At 37.4% G+C, this 19,917-nt stretch overlaps 1 protein-coding gene across 2 annotated transcripts in view; it reads right to left on the bottom strand.

The window, feature by feature from the left end:
- Window positions 1-274: 274 nt before the first annotated feature.
- Window positions 275-19,917, bottom strand: part of UBE2Q2 (ubiquitin conjugating enzyme E2 Q2) — a 62,553-nt gene continuing 42,910 nt past the window's right edge. For both annotated transcript variants that reach the window (XM_027521508.1, XM_027521507.1), the window contains 4 exons: window positions 8,549-8,597; window positions 8,019-8,114; window positions 4,019-4,085; window positions 275-1,926 (listed from right to left, as the gene is read on the bottom strand). In XM_027521508.1, coding sequence (XP_027377309.1) covers window positions 1,895-1,926; window positions 4,019-4,085; window positions 8,019-8,114; window positions 8,549-8,597 — 244 coding nt within the window. In that variant the 3' untranslated portion in view covers window positions 275-1,894. The remainder of the gene's footprint in view (window positions 1,927-4,018; window positions 4,086-8,018; window positions 8,115-8,548; window positions 8,598-19,917) is intronic.

The raw sequence follows: 19,917 nt of genomic DNA, 5'->3' as shown, positions 1-19,917 counted from the left end.
GATTACTGTACCTTGGGGAATTAGGAAAGCGACGCAGAAAGTAGCACCTGAATTTATATTAAACAATCAGTGTGGGCAAGGGAAGAGGTTGAGGAAACCCTGAGTATGCCAAGTCTATACACACCAATTCTGGGTTTTCCAGCTTTCTCTTGTGAAATCAATCTACCTTAAGCCTCTCCTCACCCCATCCCACCATATATGATCCTATTCCAGAAACCCAACAGAGCCTATAGAAACTCAAAGAGTATCTGTTACAAAAGGAAAGTGAAAGAGGTTATTTTTTAAATGGTTCTTTATTCATAAACTTGATGCAAGTTTACAAAATTTACTGTACATTGCCAAATAAATCTGCAATGAAAAATAAAGTCCAACCCCCCGCCCCAAACCAAAAACCAAAGCATGCCAAATGTGCAGCTGTCAATCTGCTAGCCATCAGGATATTAAAGAATTCAATAATGTATTCAAGACTTAGCCTTAGGTTTAAGGAACTTTAATGCTTTAAAGAATTCTGCCTTGTCACTTGTTATCTGAGCAACTGGCAATCCAAATTGTATACAAATTAACCAAGTGAACAAGAATGCCAGAAAATCTTTTTCTACTATCCTCTTAACCAAAATAGGAAAAAAAAAGAAGAAAAAAAGGAAAAGAAATTAAACACAATAATGCAGAAGTGCCAAGTCTTTCAGATGTGGTTTACAAAGTTAAAAACTGAGTCTTAAAGCATAAGACACACTTTTGAACTTTGTAACTGGTTTGTGCAGAAAAAAATGTGCTTCTGGGTTTCTTTTTAAAAGTGCTTAATAACTAGAGTTTACTTTTAAATCAAATTTGGGTATATTAAAAAAAAAATCTATTACCAACCCAACAGGACTAATTCAGGTAAGGCAATAAAATGGAGAATACACTGATTTGAGTCTAGATTTTATAAAAGAATTAATATATGTAGAATTCCTATTAGTCTTTCAATGTAAAAGCCATTATTATGACTATAGAAAAAATTTAAGTCTCCAAATTAGATACTTTTTGTACTTAACTGCAGTTTTGTTCAAGAAGTCTTTGTGCCAATCACTTTATAAGATTATTAGTTTACAACTGATTGCAACATCCCGTTAATAAAATGGAAACGTAGAATGACTTAGTATTTTAAATAATTCAAGCTCTATACTTCAAGCTCTTCTTCATAAGAAATATTGAACCAACAAGAAGCAGATTCAGCTCAGCAAGACTCTGATGCCCCAGTGGAAATTACTGCGTACAAGCTGAATTGACACAGCCTTGCTTTGCTCTGCCTAAAAAGTTCAACTCAATTAAGAGCAAATCTTCGGGAGATAGTTCAGATCTTCATAGCCGTTAAAAAAAAAAAAAAAAGTTTAACAGTTTAACAAGTACATTTCCTGTCATTATTTTGGCAATATCATAAAATAGTTTTAACCTGAAAAAGCTACTGTGATTCAGAACACCTTAAATTTTCTAAACCAATATTAAACATTGATTAAACTTTATTGGCTTTAATGGAACAATATATTATAAATCCTCATAACACACGAGCTCAAAAATGGGAAATTTGCCCTCAAGTCATAACTTCAGTAACCTGATGCTGACTTGTCTGCTTAAGACGTTTCACCTTTAAGAAAGAGATGATTAGGAGTGGCCAGTATGTGTATTTATCAGAAAAAATACAGTAAAGGCCCCACTGCTCAGTCCAAGATACCTAAAATGAGAAAAATGGAAAGGCTGTAACTTATACTGGATCAGTTGACAGATTATCCACTAAAATATCTATTAGCTAACATCTTCGGTACTGCTGTTATAGGGGCACTCAAAGCTTGTGTCTGCATGTTGGAAAGATTTTCTTTAAAGCAACACTGGTCCAAGCATACAAAAGTCAACACATTTAGCCATCTTCCTTTGGAGGGGTGTACCAGCCTGAAAAAGAATGGGAAAAAAAAAAGTTAACATATTTTAATTCTTAAACCAGCTAGGAGAAGCGAAGGCAATGGCAACCCACTCCAGTATTCTTTGCCTGGAGAATCCCATGGATGGAGGAGCCTGGGAGGCTGCAGTCCATGGGGTCGCTAAGAGTCGGACACGACTGAGCGACTTCACTTTCGCTTTTCACTTTCATGCATTGGAGAAGGAAATGGCAGCCCACTCTAGTATTCTTGCCTGGAGAATCCCAGGGACAGAGGAGCCTGGTGGGTGCCATCCACGGGGTCACACAGAGTCAGACACAACTGACGTGACTTAGCAGCAGCAGCAGATACTTTCTCTACCCATAATTTTCTCTACTTGTAATTTCCCTGTTTAAACCTTCTTGTAAAAATTAAGCTTATACTTGGGTTGGTAACACAACATTCTAATATATTCACAATAGTTATTTTCTATGAATAAACTGTACTTGAATTTTCAAGGTGAGATTTCTGTATTAATGGCATTTCTACCTAAAGAGAAGAGTGTGGACTATTAGACAACAAACTAAGTTTTATATAGGAAACTGAACTAAAAATAACTGTCCCCCAAACAAAATCCTGGTATTTTAGAGTACGAGGGACTGTCATCAGTGCAATGACGTCATTTTGCCAGTGAGGGTGCCATCTCAGCAGGTGCCCTGATTAAGTGACTAAGCCCAAGATCAGATTTAGCAGCAGCAGGTTAACCAGAGTCCATCTCCTGAATCTGAATCTATTGCTCTTTCTTCAAAGCTAATTATACACAAACTTACACATTTTTGAATGCTGACTATAATGTCTAATTTAACAAAAAATAAGAGATAAGAAAAACGTGTTTCTCTGCTCAACAACAAGATAAGCTCTCTCTAAAAAGGCAAATGAGACTGAGACAAAGTACTGTTTGGTACGAAGCTGCCCTTCCAACAGTATAAATATACCAAGACTGTGGAGTGTCCACGTGCTTAATAAAGGAGCACATAGGCATCTCTGGGCCTGTTATTTTAGCGTGCTAGAGATGATTATTATGAAAACCCAGCTTTGTCCTCAAATTTTATCATTTCCCTCTTCAGAAGCTTGAAAATTGTTTTGAATACTATTCTTTCAAAAGTAAGCAGTCACTGCAAAAGCGACACGTTTGCTCTATCACTTAAATGAAAGTGAGCACACACAAAACACAAATATGAAGTCACAAGCTACCACATTCTAACTACAGAACACTTTACTGTAGATACTCTTGAAGAAAAACTACTTCCTGTCAATTAACCTCCTCTGCACAAAAATGCATCCATTCCACTACTCCAGCTACCTTGAATATCAGCACACTTGGTTATTAAGTGCTGCACACACACATAGCTTATCTCCTTCCTCACATTTGGTAAGACAGACATTATACCAACTTTAGAGATGAGAGAACTGAGGCTGAGAGGTAATGGGACTTGCTCAGGGCCCCAGAGCTAGTGAGTGACGCAAATGGCACCTGGTAATAGGTCCTGACTCCAAGTCTACTTCTTTGTCATCTCACTATTAGAGACAAAAACTCCAAACATGCCTTGTGAATACAAGAAAAATTGAAAATAAGTCCAATAAACTTTTGAAAGATATTTTTTTTAATTTACAATTCAAATATTTTTAAGTGTAGACTGAAGTTAGAACTTTTTTACTTGAATAAATAAATCTGCACAATTGTCAAAAAGCATTACGTGGTCTGAAAATGGTTGAGCAACTTGTTCATGATCCTGATTGCACTTACTCAGTATTAACAGCAAGAACTCCACCTTTAGAATTGCCTTTAACTCAGTTCCTATCCCAGTATCACACATTTCAAGTGAGTAAAGTGATTCATTCATCAATCTACTCAAAAACGTTTGACTCAGAGATTCCCAGGCCAAGTATTTAGGATACAAAGATTTTAAATGAAGCATGTGTATCCTCAAGTTAAATTTTTTCACTCTGGTAACCATACTTTGTAAGAAATTAAAGCAAAAACAGAAGAATAAAACAAAACAAGTAAACAGTACATTATGTAAAATTTCACATATGGCAATCAATACTTATTGAAGTAAACATACCATTTTTCTCATGTATCTGTACAATGGAATTATAAGATTGCTGGGCTCTTGCTAGATTATATTGATTCTGAAAGAGAATTATACATTTTATATAAAAACTGTAAGTAGATGAAAATCATTACAAATAATTGATGGATTATTTGCATCACTGCTGTACTTAACACAAGAAACCAAGTATTTCCATTTCAAAAATAAATTTCCCAATTTCATTATTCCCAACTATTTTAGAGGGATAACAAAACCAAAATTGTTTTCTAATAAAGATCTACAAAGTTCACAGTTCATTTTCTAAGTCCTCCTGCCACTGCACAAGTACAGTGCAGTGTACTTATGAATAAAGTTATGAATAAAGTTAAAGGATGTTGTTTGGATGCAAGGAGAATGTACATGTACATATATATATGTGTGTGTGTGTGTATATATATGTATGTATAACAAGCACTGCTGTAGAGCAGAAATTAAGACATTATAAATCAACTGTTACTTCAAAAAAGAAAAAAACATTTGTATCTAGAAATATAAAATCATAAATGTCCACTGACAGAAAACTCTTCCTTGTAACTTCCATCAAAAAACAAAAAAAGAAAGAAACTACAAAATACTGCCTTCAGGTAAGGAAACATTAGGCTTTAAGGACTATACATATGGATAACAATTTGAGTTAAACACCTGAAGAATGCCCATAAGTGATACCAAGTCACACTACTAAAGGAGTCTTCTTTTGTTAACCTCTACAGATTAGAATGTCTTCTAAGGGACCAAGTTTAGGATTGATTTTATTAATTTTATCCCCATAAGTACAACTTGCCTACATCTTAACTTCCAATTCTCCATCGTGGAGAATTATCATAAGCATTCTCCATAGTGGTTCACATCTATTATGTTATGTCACATAATTTTTTAATAAATTCATAGCATAAGAATGTGTATAAACACATTCCAAATGACAGCTTTCATTCCTACCTGGCCTGCTACCACTCAGTTCCTCCTCTCACCCACCTTCCTTCTTCCATTCGAATAAACTACTCTTATGAGTATCCCTGTATATCCTTAAGATTAAATAAGAAAATTAATGTACAGCCTATTGTTATTAGTCACTGTCCCCTGCTTTTTCTAAGAAATGATAGCATGACCTAGAGTAAAAAATTATATCCTCCTGGTTAAATGAGACTTTTATCATTAAGTAGTCACTAATGCTTTGTTCCAAAATCACACTGTTTACACTGTTTACACTGTTTACACAGCTAAATCAGCTTTGTCAGTGTATACAGGCAAACCTCATTTTACTGCACTTCACTTTACTGCACCTAGCAGATACTACATTTTTTTGTTGCTGTTTTTAACAGTCTGAAGATCTGTGACAGCCCTGCACCAAGCAAGTCTATTGGCTCCATTTTCCCCCAAGAACACTGGCTGACTTTGTGTGTCTGTGTCACATTTTGGCAATTTGAAATACTTCAAACTTTGTCATTACCATGTTTGTTACAATGATCTGGGATCACTGATTTTTGGTGTTAACCACTACAACTAGCTGAAGGCTCGGATGATGGTTAGCATTTTTTAGTAGTATTTTTAAATTAAGGCATGTACATTGTATTTTAGACATAATGCTATCACACACTTAGGAGACTGCAGTACAGTGTAACTGTTACACATACGAGGAAACCGAAAGTTCATGTGGTTTGCTTTACTGTGACCCTGGCCTTACTCAAGTAGTCTGGAACTGAACCCATAATATCTCCAAGGTATGCCTATACTGGTCTATCTCTATTATCTTCTTCCCTAAAAAAAATTCCATCTCTTTGTATCCTCACATGTTAAACATACCTCTTGTGACAAACTATAATAGGAGATTAAAAAGAATATATTCATAAATGTGTAACTGAGTCACTTTGCTGCACAGAAAAAAATTAACACTATAGATCAACTATATTTCCAAAAAACTTTAATAAAAATAAATAAATACACTTCTTAAAGACCACTTAATTCAAACTAACTGGTAACTTTTGTGCATTTATATTTGTTATGATTTATTTATTTGGATTTGCTTTTATAACTTCACTTTCTGATTTCTATTCCTCACTAAATATGATTTTATTATCTCCTCCTGGGATTCAAATAAGACATGTTTTAGACCTCATTCTGATCTGTACCTCCTAACTTCTGCTGTACTATCTATTCCTGGGTCCCTCTGTGCAACATTCTGAGTTATTTCTTCTAATAATTCTCTCTTCTGACGTCCAATCAGTTTCTCATTTTAACATTCTTCATTTCTATAGATTCTTTTCTCTGATCACTAGATATTACACATAAGTATTCATTTTCTCACAATTTTAATATCTGCTACTTCCAAAACTTCAAGCCTTTGTGACCCTGTGTCTCTTATTTGTTTCTGCCAGTTCTCATGTATGTTAGGTTGTCTACTTGGGTGCTTGTCATCTTTCACTGTCAAGTGAAAAAGCTGGCTTAAAACTCAACATTCAGAAAACAAAGATCATGGCATCCGGTCCCATCACTTCATGGCAAATAGATGGGGAAACAATGGAAACAATGACAGACTTTATTTTTGAGGGCTCCAAAATCACTGCAGATGATGATTGCAGCCATGAAATTAAAAAACACTTGCTCCTTGGAAGAAAAGCTATGACAACCTAAACAGCATATTAAAAATCAGAGACATTACTTTGCCAACAAAGGTCCGTCTAGTCAAAGCTATGGTTTTTCCAGTAGTCATGTATGGTTGTGAGAGTTGGACTATAAAGAAAGCTGAGCACCTAAGAATTGATGCTTTTGAACTGTGGTGTTGTAGAAGACTCTTGAGAATCTCTTGGACTGCAAGGAGGTCAAACCAGTCCATCCTAAAGGAAATCAGTCCTGAATATTCATTGGAAGGACTAATGCTGAAGCTGAAACTCCAATACTTTGGCCACCTGATGCAAAGAACTGACTCATTGGAAAAGACCCTGATGCTGGGAAAGATTGAAGGCAGAAGGAGAAGGGGATGACAGAGGATAAGATGGTTGGATGGCATCACCGACTCAAAGGACATGAGTTTGAGCAAGCTCCGGGAGTTGGTGATGGAGAGGGAAGCCTGGCATGCTGCAGTCCACAGGGACACAAAGAGTCGGACATGACTGAGTGACTGAACTGAACTGATCTTAATCTCTGAGAATCTTATAGTCTTAATTCAGAAATCCTTTCTTCTAAAGAGTTTTGGCATTTGCTACTGATGAGAACTGTGGATACAATTAACATGAGACCACTTTAGTCCCCTTAGAGAATCAATTTTCTGCTTCCTCTGTGAGTTAAGATTCCAGTGAGCTCGTGATTTGATGTGCAATACAGTAAGAAATACTTAGATTTAGTACTATTTGGATAGGTATTTAATACAAAATTCACAAGGAATTTTAGGAACATACAGAATTTTTTTTAAAATGTCAGGTAGGGATGATTTCCATCACACACTTTTCCAAAATATACTAACTTCAGAGTTTGTTTTGGTCTTAAGTGTCCACAGATAACTATAATTAGACATGAAAGATATTTCTGATATAGTAAGTGAATAAAGAACAGAACACGGTGGGTAAGAGCAGAGATTAACAGCCAGAACGTCTGGTTCCAATCCTCACTCTCCACCCTGACCTTAGATGAGTCACCTAACTTCTCTGTGCTTCAGTTTCCTCATCTACAAAATGAGGACAATAATAGTACCTACTTGTAGGTTATTAAGAGGATAGAAAGTTAATACCAATAAAAAGTTTAGATTAGAGCCTAGCACATATATGCTTACTAGGAGTTAACTATTACAATGGGATTTCAATTTGGGGAAGCATGTAACTACATATAATTTTTTATTCACTAGTATATATAAACCAATAATAAATTTTAAACCATAGACATATTTAATTATAGTAGAAATAACAAAGACTAAAAGAACAGGTAGAAGCTTCGTAACAGGAAAAGTATCTCATAGTTAATGCAACATTCTTAATAAAAGTACCTTATTTGCTCCAAACTGCACTCTGGCTTTGCCTTTAACTAAGGTGGCATTGATCTGCATGATGACCGATTCTATTGAATAGGCACTGCTCCAGCCCTATAGAAAGAAGAAAACACTCTCTAAAACACTGTGGTATTCCTGATTCTCACTCAGGAAAGCTTAAGAAAATGGCATATAACAACTTAGTAGTATCAAATTTATGTTAAGTTTGTAGTCAAGGAGTAGAAGTTGGACCATTTCCAAAATCTCACAAAACAAAGAAAGCTGTGTTGTAAGAGCAACAAATGAGCAAATTATAACATACATCACTCTTATTGCCCATTCTAGCATAGATTAAGCACCAAGTACAATGTCATTTTACTGGTTTAAATAGCTTTCATTATTAAAATAGGTGCTATTAGCAAAAATAAAAAATTATTTTAAAGTGGGTACTATTACAAAGAGCTCTCTGTCCACTTATAATCTAATTTACATAATTAAAACACTCTACAGAGGTTGAAATACTTGAGTGCCATAAGAAAAACAGTCACCTGTTTTGTGAGTAGTTCCATGCACAGTGCTCCACCACCCAACACGTACCTTAAAAAGAAAAAGGAATCATACAAAATTCTCTAGATCTTGGTATTCTTTCTTCAGTTTTTAAAGTATCACTACTAAGAAAGCATGCATACAAGTAAAGATTAAAAGATAACATGCAAAAATGAAAATAAGCTTTTAGGGTTACAGAACTATGGGTAATTCTAAAATTCTGATGTCATCATCTAAATGTCTTTTTTTAACTAAATAATGGTTCTTAACAACAGAACACTTGAAAACTTTTAAGGTATCAGAAACTAAGAACTTAGCCCTAAACATTCCAGAGAATGGGGGCAGGAGAAATCTTCCTTAAATGGTTTTCAACTGTTCTACTCATCTTAAAAGATTTCTCCAACATCATGTTAAATAGCCAAGAGCTTTTCCTTTGACAGCAGTGATGATTTTACCCTATCTATAGTAATGAACATCTGCATTTATAGTTAAAATATTTCTCATTCTGTTGTGAAGATCAAATGGTTCTGACCAGGGAGCCTCTCTGGAGCTCCCCTATTTCTCTTTCTAGTCCTGAGGACTCTTCTCTGAACCAAGGACAACTACAGGGGATTTCATTAGAAATCTCCATTAGATCTCCCTTAGAAATCATTATTTAGATCAAGATTCTTCAGCCTTTGACATTTTCTCAAAGTAACTCCTCCTTTAATGTTAAACTTTAAAACACATTAAATACCATGCCTAAAAATAAAAGGAATGGTAATTACAAAAGAAAAACTGTGGCAATCTTGAAAACACATAAGGTAGGACCACTGATTAGGTCTATGTGAAAACTGTGTCCACCACACGTTTTGTTTGTCCTCTGGGACTCTGCCCATGCCTTTCCCTTGCCTGAGATTCCTTCCACTGCCTACTCTCCCAAATGCCTGTTCTTCCTCCTGCCCCATAAAACTTGCCAAGACCATTCGAGCCTGTAAATTTTGCATTCTGGCTAAGCAAATGAATCCTTGTGTTGACTAAACAAAGTAACAGAGAAGTAAGGAATCTAAAAACTTCTACTGTAGACCACTAGTAATAATAGTTACAGTGGAATTACTCACTAACAGAAACTAGTCAATAACTCTCCCCTATTCTGGAGAATGTGGTCCACTGGAGAAGGGAATGGCAAACCACTTCAGTATTCTTGCCTTTAGAACCCCATGAACAGTACGAAAAGGCAAAATGATAGGATACTGAAAGAGGAACTCTCCAGGTCAGTAGGGGCCCAATATGCTACTGGAGATCAGTGGAGAAATAACTCCAGAAAGAATGAAGGGATAGAGCCAAAGCAAAAAGAATACCCAGCTGTGGATGTGACTGGTGATAGAAGCAAGGTCCAATGCTGTAAAGAGCAATATTGCATAGGAACCTGGAATGTCAGGTCCATGAATCAAGGCAAATTAGAAGTGGTCAAACAAGAGATGTCAAGAGTGAATGTCGACATTCTAGGAATCAGCGAACTGAAATGAACTGGAATGGGTGAATTTAACTCATATGACCATTATATCTACTACTGCAGGCAGGAATCCTTCAGAAGAAATGGAGTAGCCATCATGGTCACCAAGAGTCCAAAATGCAGTACTTGGATGCAATCTCAAAAACGACAGAATGATCTCTGTTCGTTTCCAAGGCAAACCATTCAATATCACAGTAATCCAAGCCTATGCCCCAACCAGTAACGCTGAAGAAGCTGAAGTTGAATGGTTCTATGAAGACCTACAAGACCTTTTAGAACTAACACCCAAAAAAGATGTCCTTTTCATTATAGGGGACTGGAATGCAAAAGTAGGAAGTCAAGAAACACCTGGAGTAACAGACAAATTTGGCCTTGGAATACGGAATGAAGCAGGGCAAAGACTAATAAAGTTTTGCCAAGAAAATGCAATGGTCATAGCAAACACCCTCTTTCAACAACACAAGAGAAGACTCTATACATGGACATCACCAGATGGTCAACACCGAAATCAGATTGATTATATTCTTTGCAGCCAAAGATGGAGAAGCTCTATACAGTCAGCAAAAACAAGACCAGGAGCTGACTGTGGCTCAGATCACAAACTTCTTATTGCCAAATTCAGACTTAAATTGAAGAAAGTAGGGAAAACCACTAGACCATTCAGGTATGACCTAAATCAAATCCCTTATGATTATACAGTGGAAGTGAGAAATAGATTTAAAGGCCTAGATCTGATAGACAGAGTGCCTGATGAACTATGGAATGAGGTTCGTGACACTGTACAGGAGACAGGGATCAAGACCATCCCCATGGAAAAGAAATGCAAAAAAGCAAGATGGCTGTCTGGGGAGGCCTTACAGATAGCTGTGAAAAGAAGAGAAGCAAAAAGCAAAGGAGAAAAGGAAAGATAAGCATCTGAATGCAGAGTTCCAAAGAATAGCAAGAAGAGATAAGAAAGCCTTCTTCAGCAATCAATGCAAAGAAATAGAGGAAAACAAAAGAATGGGAAAGACTAGGGATCTCTTCAAGAAAATTAGAGATACCAAGAGGACATTTCATGCAAAGATGGGCTCGATAAAGGACAGAAATGGTATGGACCTAACAGAAGCAGAAGATATTAACCTAAGGTGGCAAGAATACACAAAAGAACTGTACAAAAAAGATCTTCACAACCCAGATAATCGCAATGGTGTGACCACTGACCTAGAGCCAGATATCCTGGAATGTGAAGTCAAGTGGGCCTTAGAAAGCATCACTACGAACAAAGCTAGTGTAGGTGATGGAATTCCAGTTGAGCTATTTCAAATCCTGAAAGATGATGCTGTGAAAGTGCTACACTCAATATGCCAGAAAATTTGGAAAACTCAGCAGTGGCCACAAGACTGGAAAAGGTCAGTTTTCATTCCAGTCCCAAAGAAAGGCAATGCCAAAGAATGCTCAAACTACTGCACAGTTGCACTCATCTCACACGCTAGTAAAGTAATGCTCAAAATTCTCCAAGCCAGGCTTCAGCAATACGTGAACCATTAACTTCCAAATGTTCAAGCTGGTTTTAGAAAAGGCAGAGAAACCAGAGATCAAATTGCCAATATCCGCTGGATCATGGAGAAAGCAAGAGAGTTCCAGAAAAACATCTATTTCTGCTTTACCGACTATGCCAAAGCCTTTGACTGTGTGGATCACAATAAACTGTGGAAAATTCTGAAAGAGATGGGAATACCAGACCACCTGACCTGCCTCTTGAGAAATCTGTATGCTGGTCAGGAAGCAACAGTTAGAACTGGACATGGAACAACAGACTGGTTCTAAATAGGAAAAGGAGTACGTCAAGGCTGTATATTGTCACCCTGCTTATTTAACTTATATCCAGAGTACATTATGAGAAAAGCTGGGCTGGAAGAAACACAAGCTGGAATCAAGATTGCCAGGAGAAATATCAGTAACCTCAGATATGCAGATGACACCACCTTTACGGCAGAAAGTGAAGAGGGACTAAAAAGCCTCTTGAGGAAAGTGAAAGAGGAGAGTGAAAAAGTTGGGTCAGAGCTCAACATTCAGAAAACGAAGATCATGGCATCTGGTCCCATCACTTCATGGGAAATAGATGGGGAAACAGTGGAAACAGTGTCAGACTTTATTTTTTGGGGCTCCAAAATCACTGCAGTTGGTGACTGAAGCCATGAAATTAAAAGATGCTTACTCCTTGGAAGGAAAGTTATGACCAACCTAGATAGCATATTCAAAAGCAGAGACATTACTTTGCCAACAAAGGTTCGTCTAGTCAAGGCTATGGTTTTTCCTGTGGTCATGTATGGATGTGAGAGTTGGACTGTGAAGAAAGCTGAGCGCCGAAGAATTGATGCTTTTGAACTGTGGTGTTGTAAAAGACTCTTGAGAGTCCCTTGGACTGCAAGGAGATCCAACCAGTCCATTCTGAAGGAGATCAGCCCTGAGATTTCTTTGGAAGGAATGATGCTAAGGCTGAAACTCCAGTACTTTGGCCACCTCATGCAAAGAGTTGACTTATTGGAAAAGACTCTGATGCTGGGAGGGATTGGGGGCAGGAGGAGAAGGGGATGACAGAGGATGAGATGGCTGGATAGCATCACTGACTCGATGGACGTGAGTCTGAGTGAACTCCAGGAGTTGGTGATGGGCAGGGAGGCCTGGCGTGCTGGGATTCATGGGGTCGTGAAGAGTCGGACATGACTGAGCAACTGAACTGAACTAAACTGATCCTGGAGAATTCAGGCAACCATCTCTCTTACTTTCTTGTCCCAACTTTCGGGAACTTTCAAAGCAAAAGTTTAATAGGAAGAAAAAAACCTCTAAAAAAATTAAATCAGGAAGGAGAATCATGAGATTTTACACTTTGCAGGGGAGGAAAAAATTGGGAGATTGGGATTAACATATACACCACTCTATATAAAATGGATAACTAATGAGAATTTACTGTATAGCACATGGCACTCTACTCAACACTGTGTAATGCCCTATATGGGAACAGAATCTTAAAAAGAGTGGATGTATATAAATATATTAATTGATTCACTCTGCTGTATAGCAGAAAGTAACATAACATTGTGAATCAACTATACACCATAATTTTTTTTTTTAATAAAAGATAAACTGTGTATATTCTCTTATGTTCCTAAAACTCAGAAATTTGTCTACAATTATCTGAATCTCCCACTGGGCTCAAAGTGTATCTTGCATATTTAAAAATCTTGCAGCTTTAAATATGCATTTGCTGATTTAACAGAATTACAAGATACAAGTTCTCATTTGATTTTGATTTCTCCAAAACCACTCAAAATCTAGTAATCTGTTAATGAGTTAACACCATTCTTGGTCCTTACACTTCAGAAATGCTAAAGAGAAACTTATTTTAGGAAAAGGACATATGTAGTTAATGCTGAGCTACCAATTATCTAATCACCACCTTCCCCTTTAGCACCCCACTCTTCATTTTGGGGGTGGAGAGTCTTGTCAGGAGAGAAGGGAAAGTTTTCATACTTGTAGATTAGAAGAAAGTACATTTTCTACAAGCACATTCTAACTATAAAAGTGTTTGATATCTCAACACAAGACAGAAGGAGTTCTAGTATCCATACAAAAAGTGAGCTAAGCATATATTAGTGCATAATAAACTTTCCTTAGTATATACAATTATTAAATTTCTTTTATATATACCACCAGCAGCATTTACATATGAAAAAAAGTCAATTCTACTTTTGTATTGCATCATTTTATCAGCATGTGTTCTAAGCTCCTATTGTTCTTAGGGTCCAAACAAAAAGCTCCTGAAGAATATTGAGACAATGCAAGGACACTAGAAAAAAAAATAATCTAAGGGTCATTTACAGATAAAATGCCATATACATATACATGGAAACAGTAACATTTTCAGCTTAAAAAATTTTTCAGTTGCCAAAGTTATATAGCAAACACTATCCTAAGTTCAGCCTCTTCGGGCATTAGTTTATAAAATTTTTGTTTTACTAGGAGGTTCTTGCAAGAATGTTTGCCAGCTAACCTCCCCACCCACAATCTAGGATGATCACTTAATTGCTATGAGGGGACAACAGATACCAGTACTTAAGTGGACAACAAATACCATTAATCATGCAACACTGATTCTTGCAAGGATCCAAAAAACAGATGAGAAATAAAATTTTATATTAAGTCAAATTCTTGATGATAATCTCATTTTTTTTTAAAAAGGCAGGCTTCCAACACAATACTCTAAAGCAGTTATCCTCCAATTAAAAATAAATTTTTAAAAAAGGCAGATTTATCAGCCTACATAAAACAGTCATGATCTTTCCCTTTGTTGAGGTAAGGAAAGGGGCCATGGATAAGAACAGAGCCCTAAAAGAGCAATAAAGTTCTGGCATTTAAAACCAGATTCTTAAAATAATGTTCCCTCAATACAGACAAAAAACCCATGGTCATATAGAAGTAGAAGTATTCTCTTTGTGAATGACTGGGACACAAACAATACCTCCTATTATATCAGCCAATAAAGCATCTTTACAAAGAGCTCTCTAATGATGTATTGTATTACCGTCAAATAATCTTTCTGATTCTCACTACACTGTACCCTGGACTAAGCAAGAAAGACAGCCAAGTTTTGATGGCTCAGTAAAGCAGCTCATAAAACACCAGTGGATTGGAAATTCTATACTACCCTAAACTGCCTATTTACTGTATTTGCCTACAGCTTGCTAACATTATAACAAAGCTATAAAGCTAAAGGCAAAGGAAAGATATACCCATTTGAATTCAGAGTTCCAAAGAATAGTAAGGAGAGATAAGAACGCCTTCCTCAGTGATCACTGCAAAGAAATAGAGGAAAATAACAGAATGGGAAAAACTATAAGATCTCTTCAAGAAAATGAGAGATACCACGGGAACATTTCATGCACAGATGGGCACAATAAAGGATAGGACCAGAAGATATTAAGAAGAGGTAGCAAGAAAACATAGAAAAACTATACAAAAAAGATCTTCATGACCCAAATAACCATGATGGTGTGATCACTCACCTAGAGCCAGACATCCTGGAATCTGAAGTCCAGTGGGCCTTAGGAAGCATCACTATGAACAAAGCTACTGGAGGTGATGGAATTCCAGTTAAGCTATTTCAAATCCTAAAAGATGATACTGTGAAAGTGCTGCACTCAATATGCCAGCAAATTTGGAAAACTCAGCAGTGGCCACAGGACTGGAAAAGGTCAGTTTTCGTTCCAATTGTGAAGAAACGCAATGCCAAACAATGCCAAACTACTGCACAATTGCACTCATCTCACACGCTAGCACAGTAATGCTCAAAATTCTCCAAGCCAGGCTTCAACAGTACATGAGCCCTGAACTTCCAGATGTTCAAGCTGGCTTTAGAAAAGGCAGAAGAACCAGAGATCAAATTGCCAACATCTGCTGGATCATCGAAAAAGCAAGAGAGTTCCAGAAAAACATTTACTTCTTTATTGACTATGCCAACGCCTTTGACTGTCTGGATCACAACAAGCTGTCAAAAATACTTAAAAAAAAAACTTAAAAGAGATGGGAATACCATACCATTTTACCTGCCTCCTGAGAAATCTGTATGCACGTCAGGAAGCAACAGTTAGAACTGGACATGGAACAACAGGCTGGTTCCAAACTGGGAAAGGAATATGTCAAGGCTATATATTGTCACCCCGCTTATTTAACTTACATGCAGAGTACATCATGCGAAATGCCGAGCTGGATGAAGCACAAGCTAAAATCAAGACTGCTGGGAGAAATATCAATAACCTCAGATATGCAGATGACACCACCCTTATGGCAGAAAGCGAAGAAGAATTAAAGAGCCTCTTGATGAATGTAAAGAGGAGAGTGAAAAAGTTGGCTTAAAACTCAACATTCAAAAAATGAAGATCATGGCATCTGGTCTCATCACTTCATGGCAAATAGATGGGGAAACAATGGAAACAATGACAGACTTTATTTCCTTGGGCTCCAAAGTCACTGCAGATGGTGATTGCAGCCATGAAATTAAAAGACGCTTGCTCCTTGGAAGAAAAGCTACGACCAACCTAGACAGTATATTAAAAAGCAGAGACATTACTTTGCCAACAAAGGTCCATATAGTCAAAGCTACGGTTTTTCCAGTAGTCATGTACAGATGTGAGAGTTGGACTATAAAGAAAGCTGAGCACCGAAGAATTGATGCTTTTGAACTGTGGTGTTGGAGAAGACTTGAGAATCCCTTCGACTGCAAGGAGATCAAACCAGTCCATCCTAAAGGATGGACTGAATATTAGAAGGACTAATATTGAATCAGTCCTGAATATTGGAAGGACTAATGCTGAAGCTGAAACTCCAATACTTTGGCCACCTGACATGAAGAACTGACTCATCTGAAAAGACTCTGATGCTGGGAAAGATTGAAGGCAGGAGGAGAAGGGGACGACAGAGGATGAGATGGTTGGATGGCATCACCGATTAGATGGACATGAGTTTGAGCAAGCTCTGGGAGTTGGTGATGGACAGGGAAGCCTGGCATGGGGCAGTCCATGGGGTCACAGAGTCAGACACGACTAAGCGACTGAACTGAACTGCTAAGTTACTATATTTTCTTATCTCGTTCATTCATTCACAAATATTTACTGCATATATAGTAATAGTATGTATGCATGCTAAAAACTGAAGCAGACACAAGAATATACAATGAAGACTTGTATGACAAGTATGACTTGTACAGTGATGACTTGCCTTCATGATGTTTGCAGTATAGTAAAGATTAGATGTTAAATGAACAATAAAGTAGTGGAGGGGGTCCCAAAGTTCTGTAAGGAGGAAAAACCAGAAGCCTTATTTTAAATTTGGTGGTCAGGAATAATATACCTACGAGTGACACACAAGCTGAGACTTGCAGGAATTGAAGTGTGGGTGGAAACAAGAGGACTGAAGAGGCAAGCAAGGGCAAAATGACAGACAGTGTATGGAATACGGTACGGACATCAACCTGCAGGAACAGCGAGAAGACATGGGATGTGTTTAAGCAGAGGAGCAACACAATCAGAACAAATCTGTAAAAGCTCACTCTAAAGAGCTTTATGAGTGAGGGGATAGAAGCAGGAGTCTGATCAGAAATTCTCTGAAGTGATCCAAGTGAGAACTGATGGTGGTAGCAACAAAACTGAAAACTATTGGATCTGAAAATCCTTTAAAGTAGAGAAACAAAGGAAAATGAGAAAAAGGTGAGATATAAACAATGACTCTAGATTCATTAAGTGAGATAAGGAAGACTGGGGAAGGGAGGCTGAAAAAAAGATGGGCTCAAGTTTTTGTCCTGAAGGCCTGTGTAAGAGACATTCAAGTAGAGGTGTCAATAAAGCATAATATTGGAAACACCAAAGACATAGGGATGTGCGATACAAGCCTAGGAGTCACTGGCACACAGAAATATTTTAAAAGCCATGGAGCTTTTTCAACAAATCAAACAACAGCAATTGGACTTTAGGTAAAACTCTATGATCTAAACCTCATACCTTATACAAAAATTAATTCAAAATGATTCACAGACGTATCTGTAAAATGTAAACTGTAAAACCTTGAGGAACAAAAATAGAAGAAAAATCTTTGGGATCTAGGACTAGGCAAAGAGTTCTTAGACTTGATACCAAAAGCACAATTTTACTTCAAAGCTAAAATATTTTGTTCTACAAAAGATTCTGTTAAGATAAAATTAAGCTAAATACTAGAAGAAACTAAAAAACCACACATCCAAAGGATTATTGTGTAGAATGCACCTTAAAAACTTTCAAAATTCAACGAAAGAACAATCCAATTAGAAAACTGGCAAAAGACATGAACAAGTATCTCTTGGAAGAGTACATAAAGTTGTCCAATAGGCACATGAAAGATGTTCAACACTGAGGAATATTCATTACGGAAGTGCAAGTTAAAACCACAATGAGACATCACTGCACAGCTAACAGAATGGTTAAAATAAAAACAAATGACATCATCAAGTGCTGGCGAGGATGTGGACAAAGTGGATCACTCACACATTCTTGACAGGAATGTAAAATGGTAAAGCCATTCTGGAAAATAGTGTGGTAGTTTCTTTTAAAACTCAATATGCAATGACTGTGCGTGCGTGCAATGTTGCTCGGTCGTGTCCGACTCTGGGTGACTCTATGAACTGTAGCCTGCCAGGTCCCTCTGTCCATGGGGTTCTATGACCTAGCAATTGCATTCCTAGACATGAATCCCAGACAAAGGACAATACATTCACATTCATTCACACCCATATACACACACACTGTATACAAGTATTCATAGCAGCTTTATTTGTAATACTCTTAACACTGAAATCAGTCTAGAGGTCCTTCAGTGGGTTTCTGGTTAAACAAACTGTGGTACATGACGCACCATGGAATACTACTTAGCAATAAAAAGGAACAAACTAGTCAGACACTTAGATGACTCTCCAGGGAATTATGAGTAAAAAACAAAAAACCAGCTAATCCCCAAAGGTTACAATACAAAACTTTAAGATTTCATTTATGTAACTTTTTTTATAATGACAAAATATTAGGAATGCAGGACAGATGAGTGGTTACCAGGAGTTAAGGGATGAGGGGCACTAGAGGAAAATGGGTCTAGTTTCAGGGGCAACAAGAAGGATCCATGTGGTGTTGGAACTGTATAGTGTCTTGACTGCTGTGTTGCATACACACATCTACTCAATGTAAAATTCAATACACACACATGCATGCAAGCACGCCAAGCCACTTCAGCCATGTCCAACTCTTTGCGACCCCATGACCTGTAGCCTATCAGGCTCCTCTGTCCATGGGAATTCTCCAGACAAGAATACTGGAGTGGGTTGCCATGCCCTCCTCCAGGGGATCGTCCCGACCCAGGGATTGACCCCACATCTCCCGCATTGCAGGCCAATTCTTTACCATCTGAGCCACCAGGGATATATATGAGTTATACATAAAACTGGGAAAATCTGCATAAGCACTATATATTGCATCCCTGTCTCTGTATCACTGTTTCATAATTCTATACCACACAGCTTTGCAAAAATCGTACCACTAGGGAAACTGGGCAAAGGGGACAAAGTATCTCCAATAGTTCTTCCAACTGTGTGCAACTATACAATTAACTCAATGAAAAAAAAATTTTTTTTAACGCAAAGGAATGAAGGGAAAAGAAAAGACAACAGACCTAGTATCAAATTCTAAAGAACCCCAACAGGTAGAAGTTAAGTGAACAAGGAGCTCCCAGCAAAAAGAGATGAGAGGAGGCAATCAGAAACCAAGGGGAAAATGTTCTGGTGTTGCTGAGAAATCTAATAATCAGGTATGATAGAACCTGAACAGGTACTTCTGGATTTACCGAAGTCCCTATTGGAAATACCAGACTGGGAGGAACAGTAACAGCTAATGCCAAATTACATGGGGCTGAAAAGTGAACAGGAAGGAAATGAAGAGAGTTGGTTACATACACACTGCTTGTGGGAATGTAAATGGTGCAGCCACTTGGGAAAAGTGTGGCACTTCATAAAAAGTTAAAAAGAGTTATTACCAAAGGACCTAGTAACTCACATAGGTATATATGATACAGAAATGAAGATGTGCACACAGAAACCTGTCTGTGAAAGTTCATAGCATTACTCGTAACAGCCAAAATGTGGAAACAAATGTCCATGGATAAATAAAATGGAATGAGCTACTGATATATGCTGCAACATGGATGAACCTTGAAAACTTTTAAGTGACAGAAGCCAGTCACAAAAGCCTGTACTTTGTTTGCTTCCTTAAATGAAAATGTCCAGAATACACAAATCCACAGAGATAAAAATTAGTAGTTGCT

The sequence above is a fragment of the Bos indicus x Bos taurus genome, chromosome 21 (genome assembly GCF_003369695.1).
Source record: "Bos indicus x Bos taurus breed Angus x Brahman F1 hybrid chromosome 21, Bos_hybrid_MaternalHap_v2.0, whole genome shotgun sequence".
NCBI classification, from domain to species: Eukaryota; Metazoa; Chordata; class Mammalia; order Artiodactyla; family Bovidae; genus Bos; species Bos indicus x Bos taurus.
This window is presented reverse-complemented; position numbering and strand designations above follow the sequence as displayed.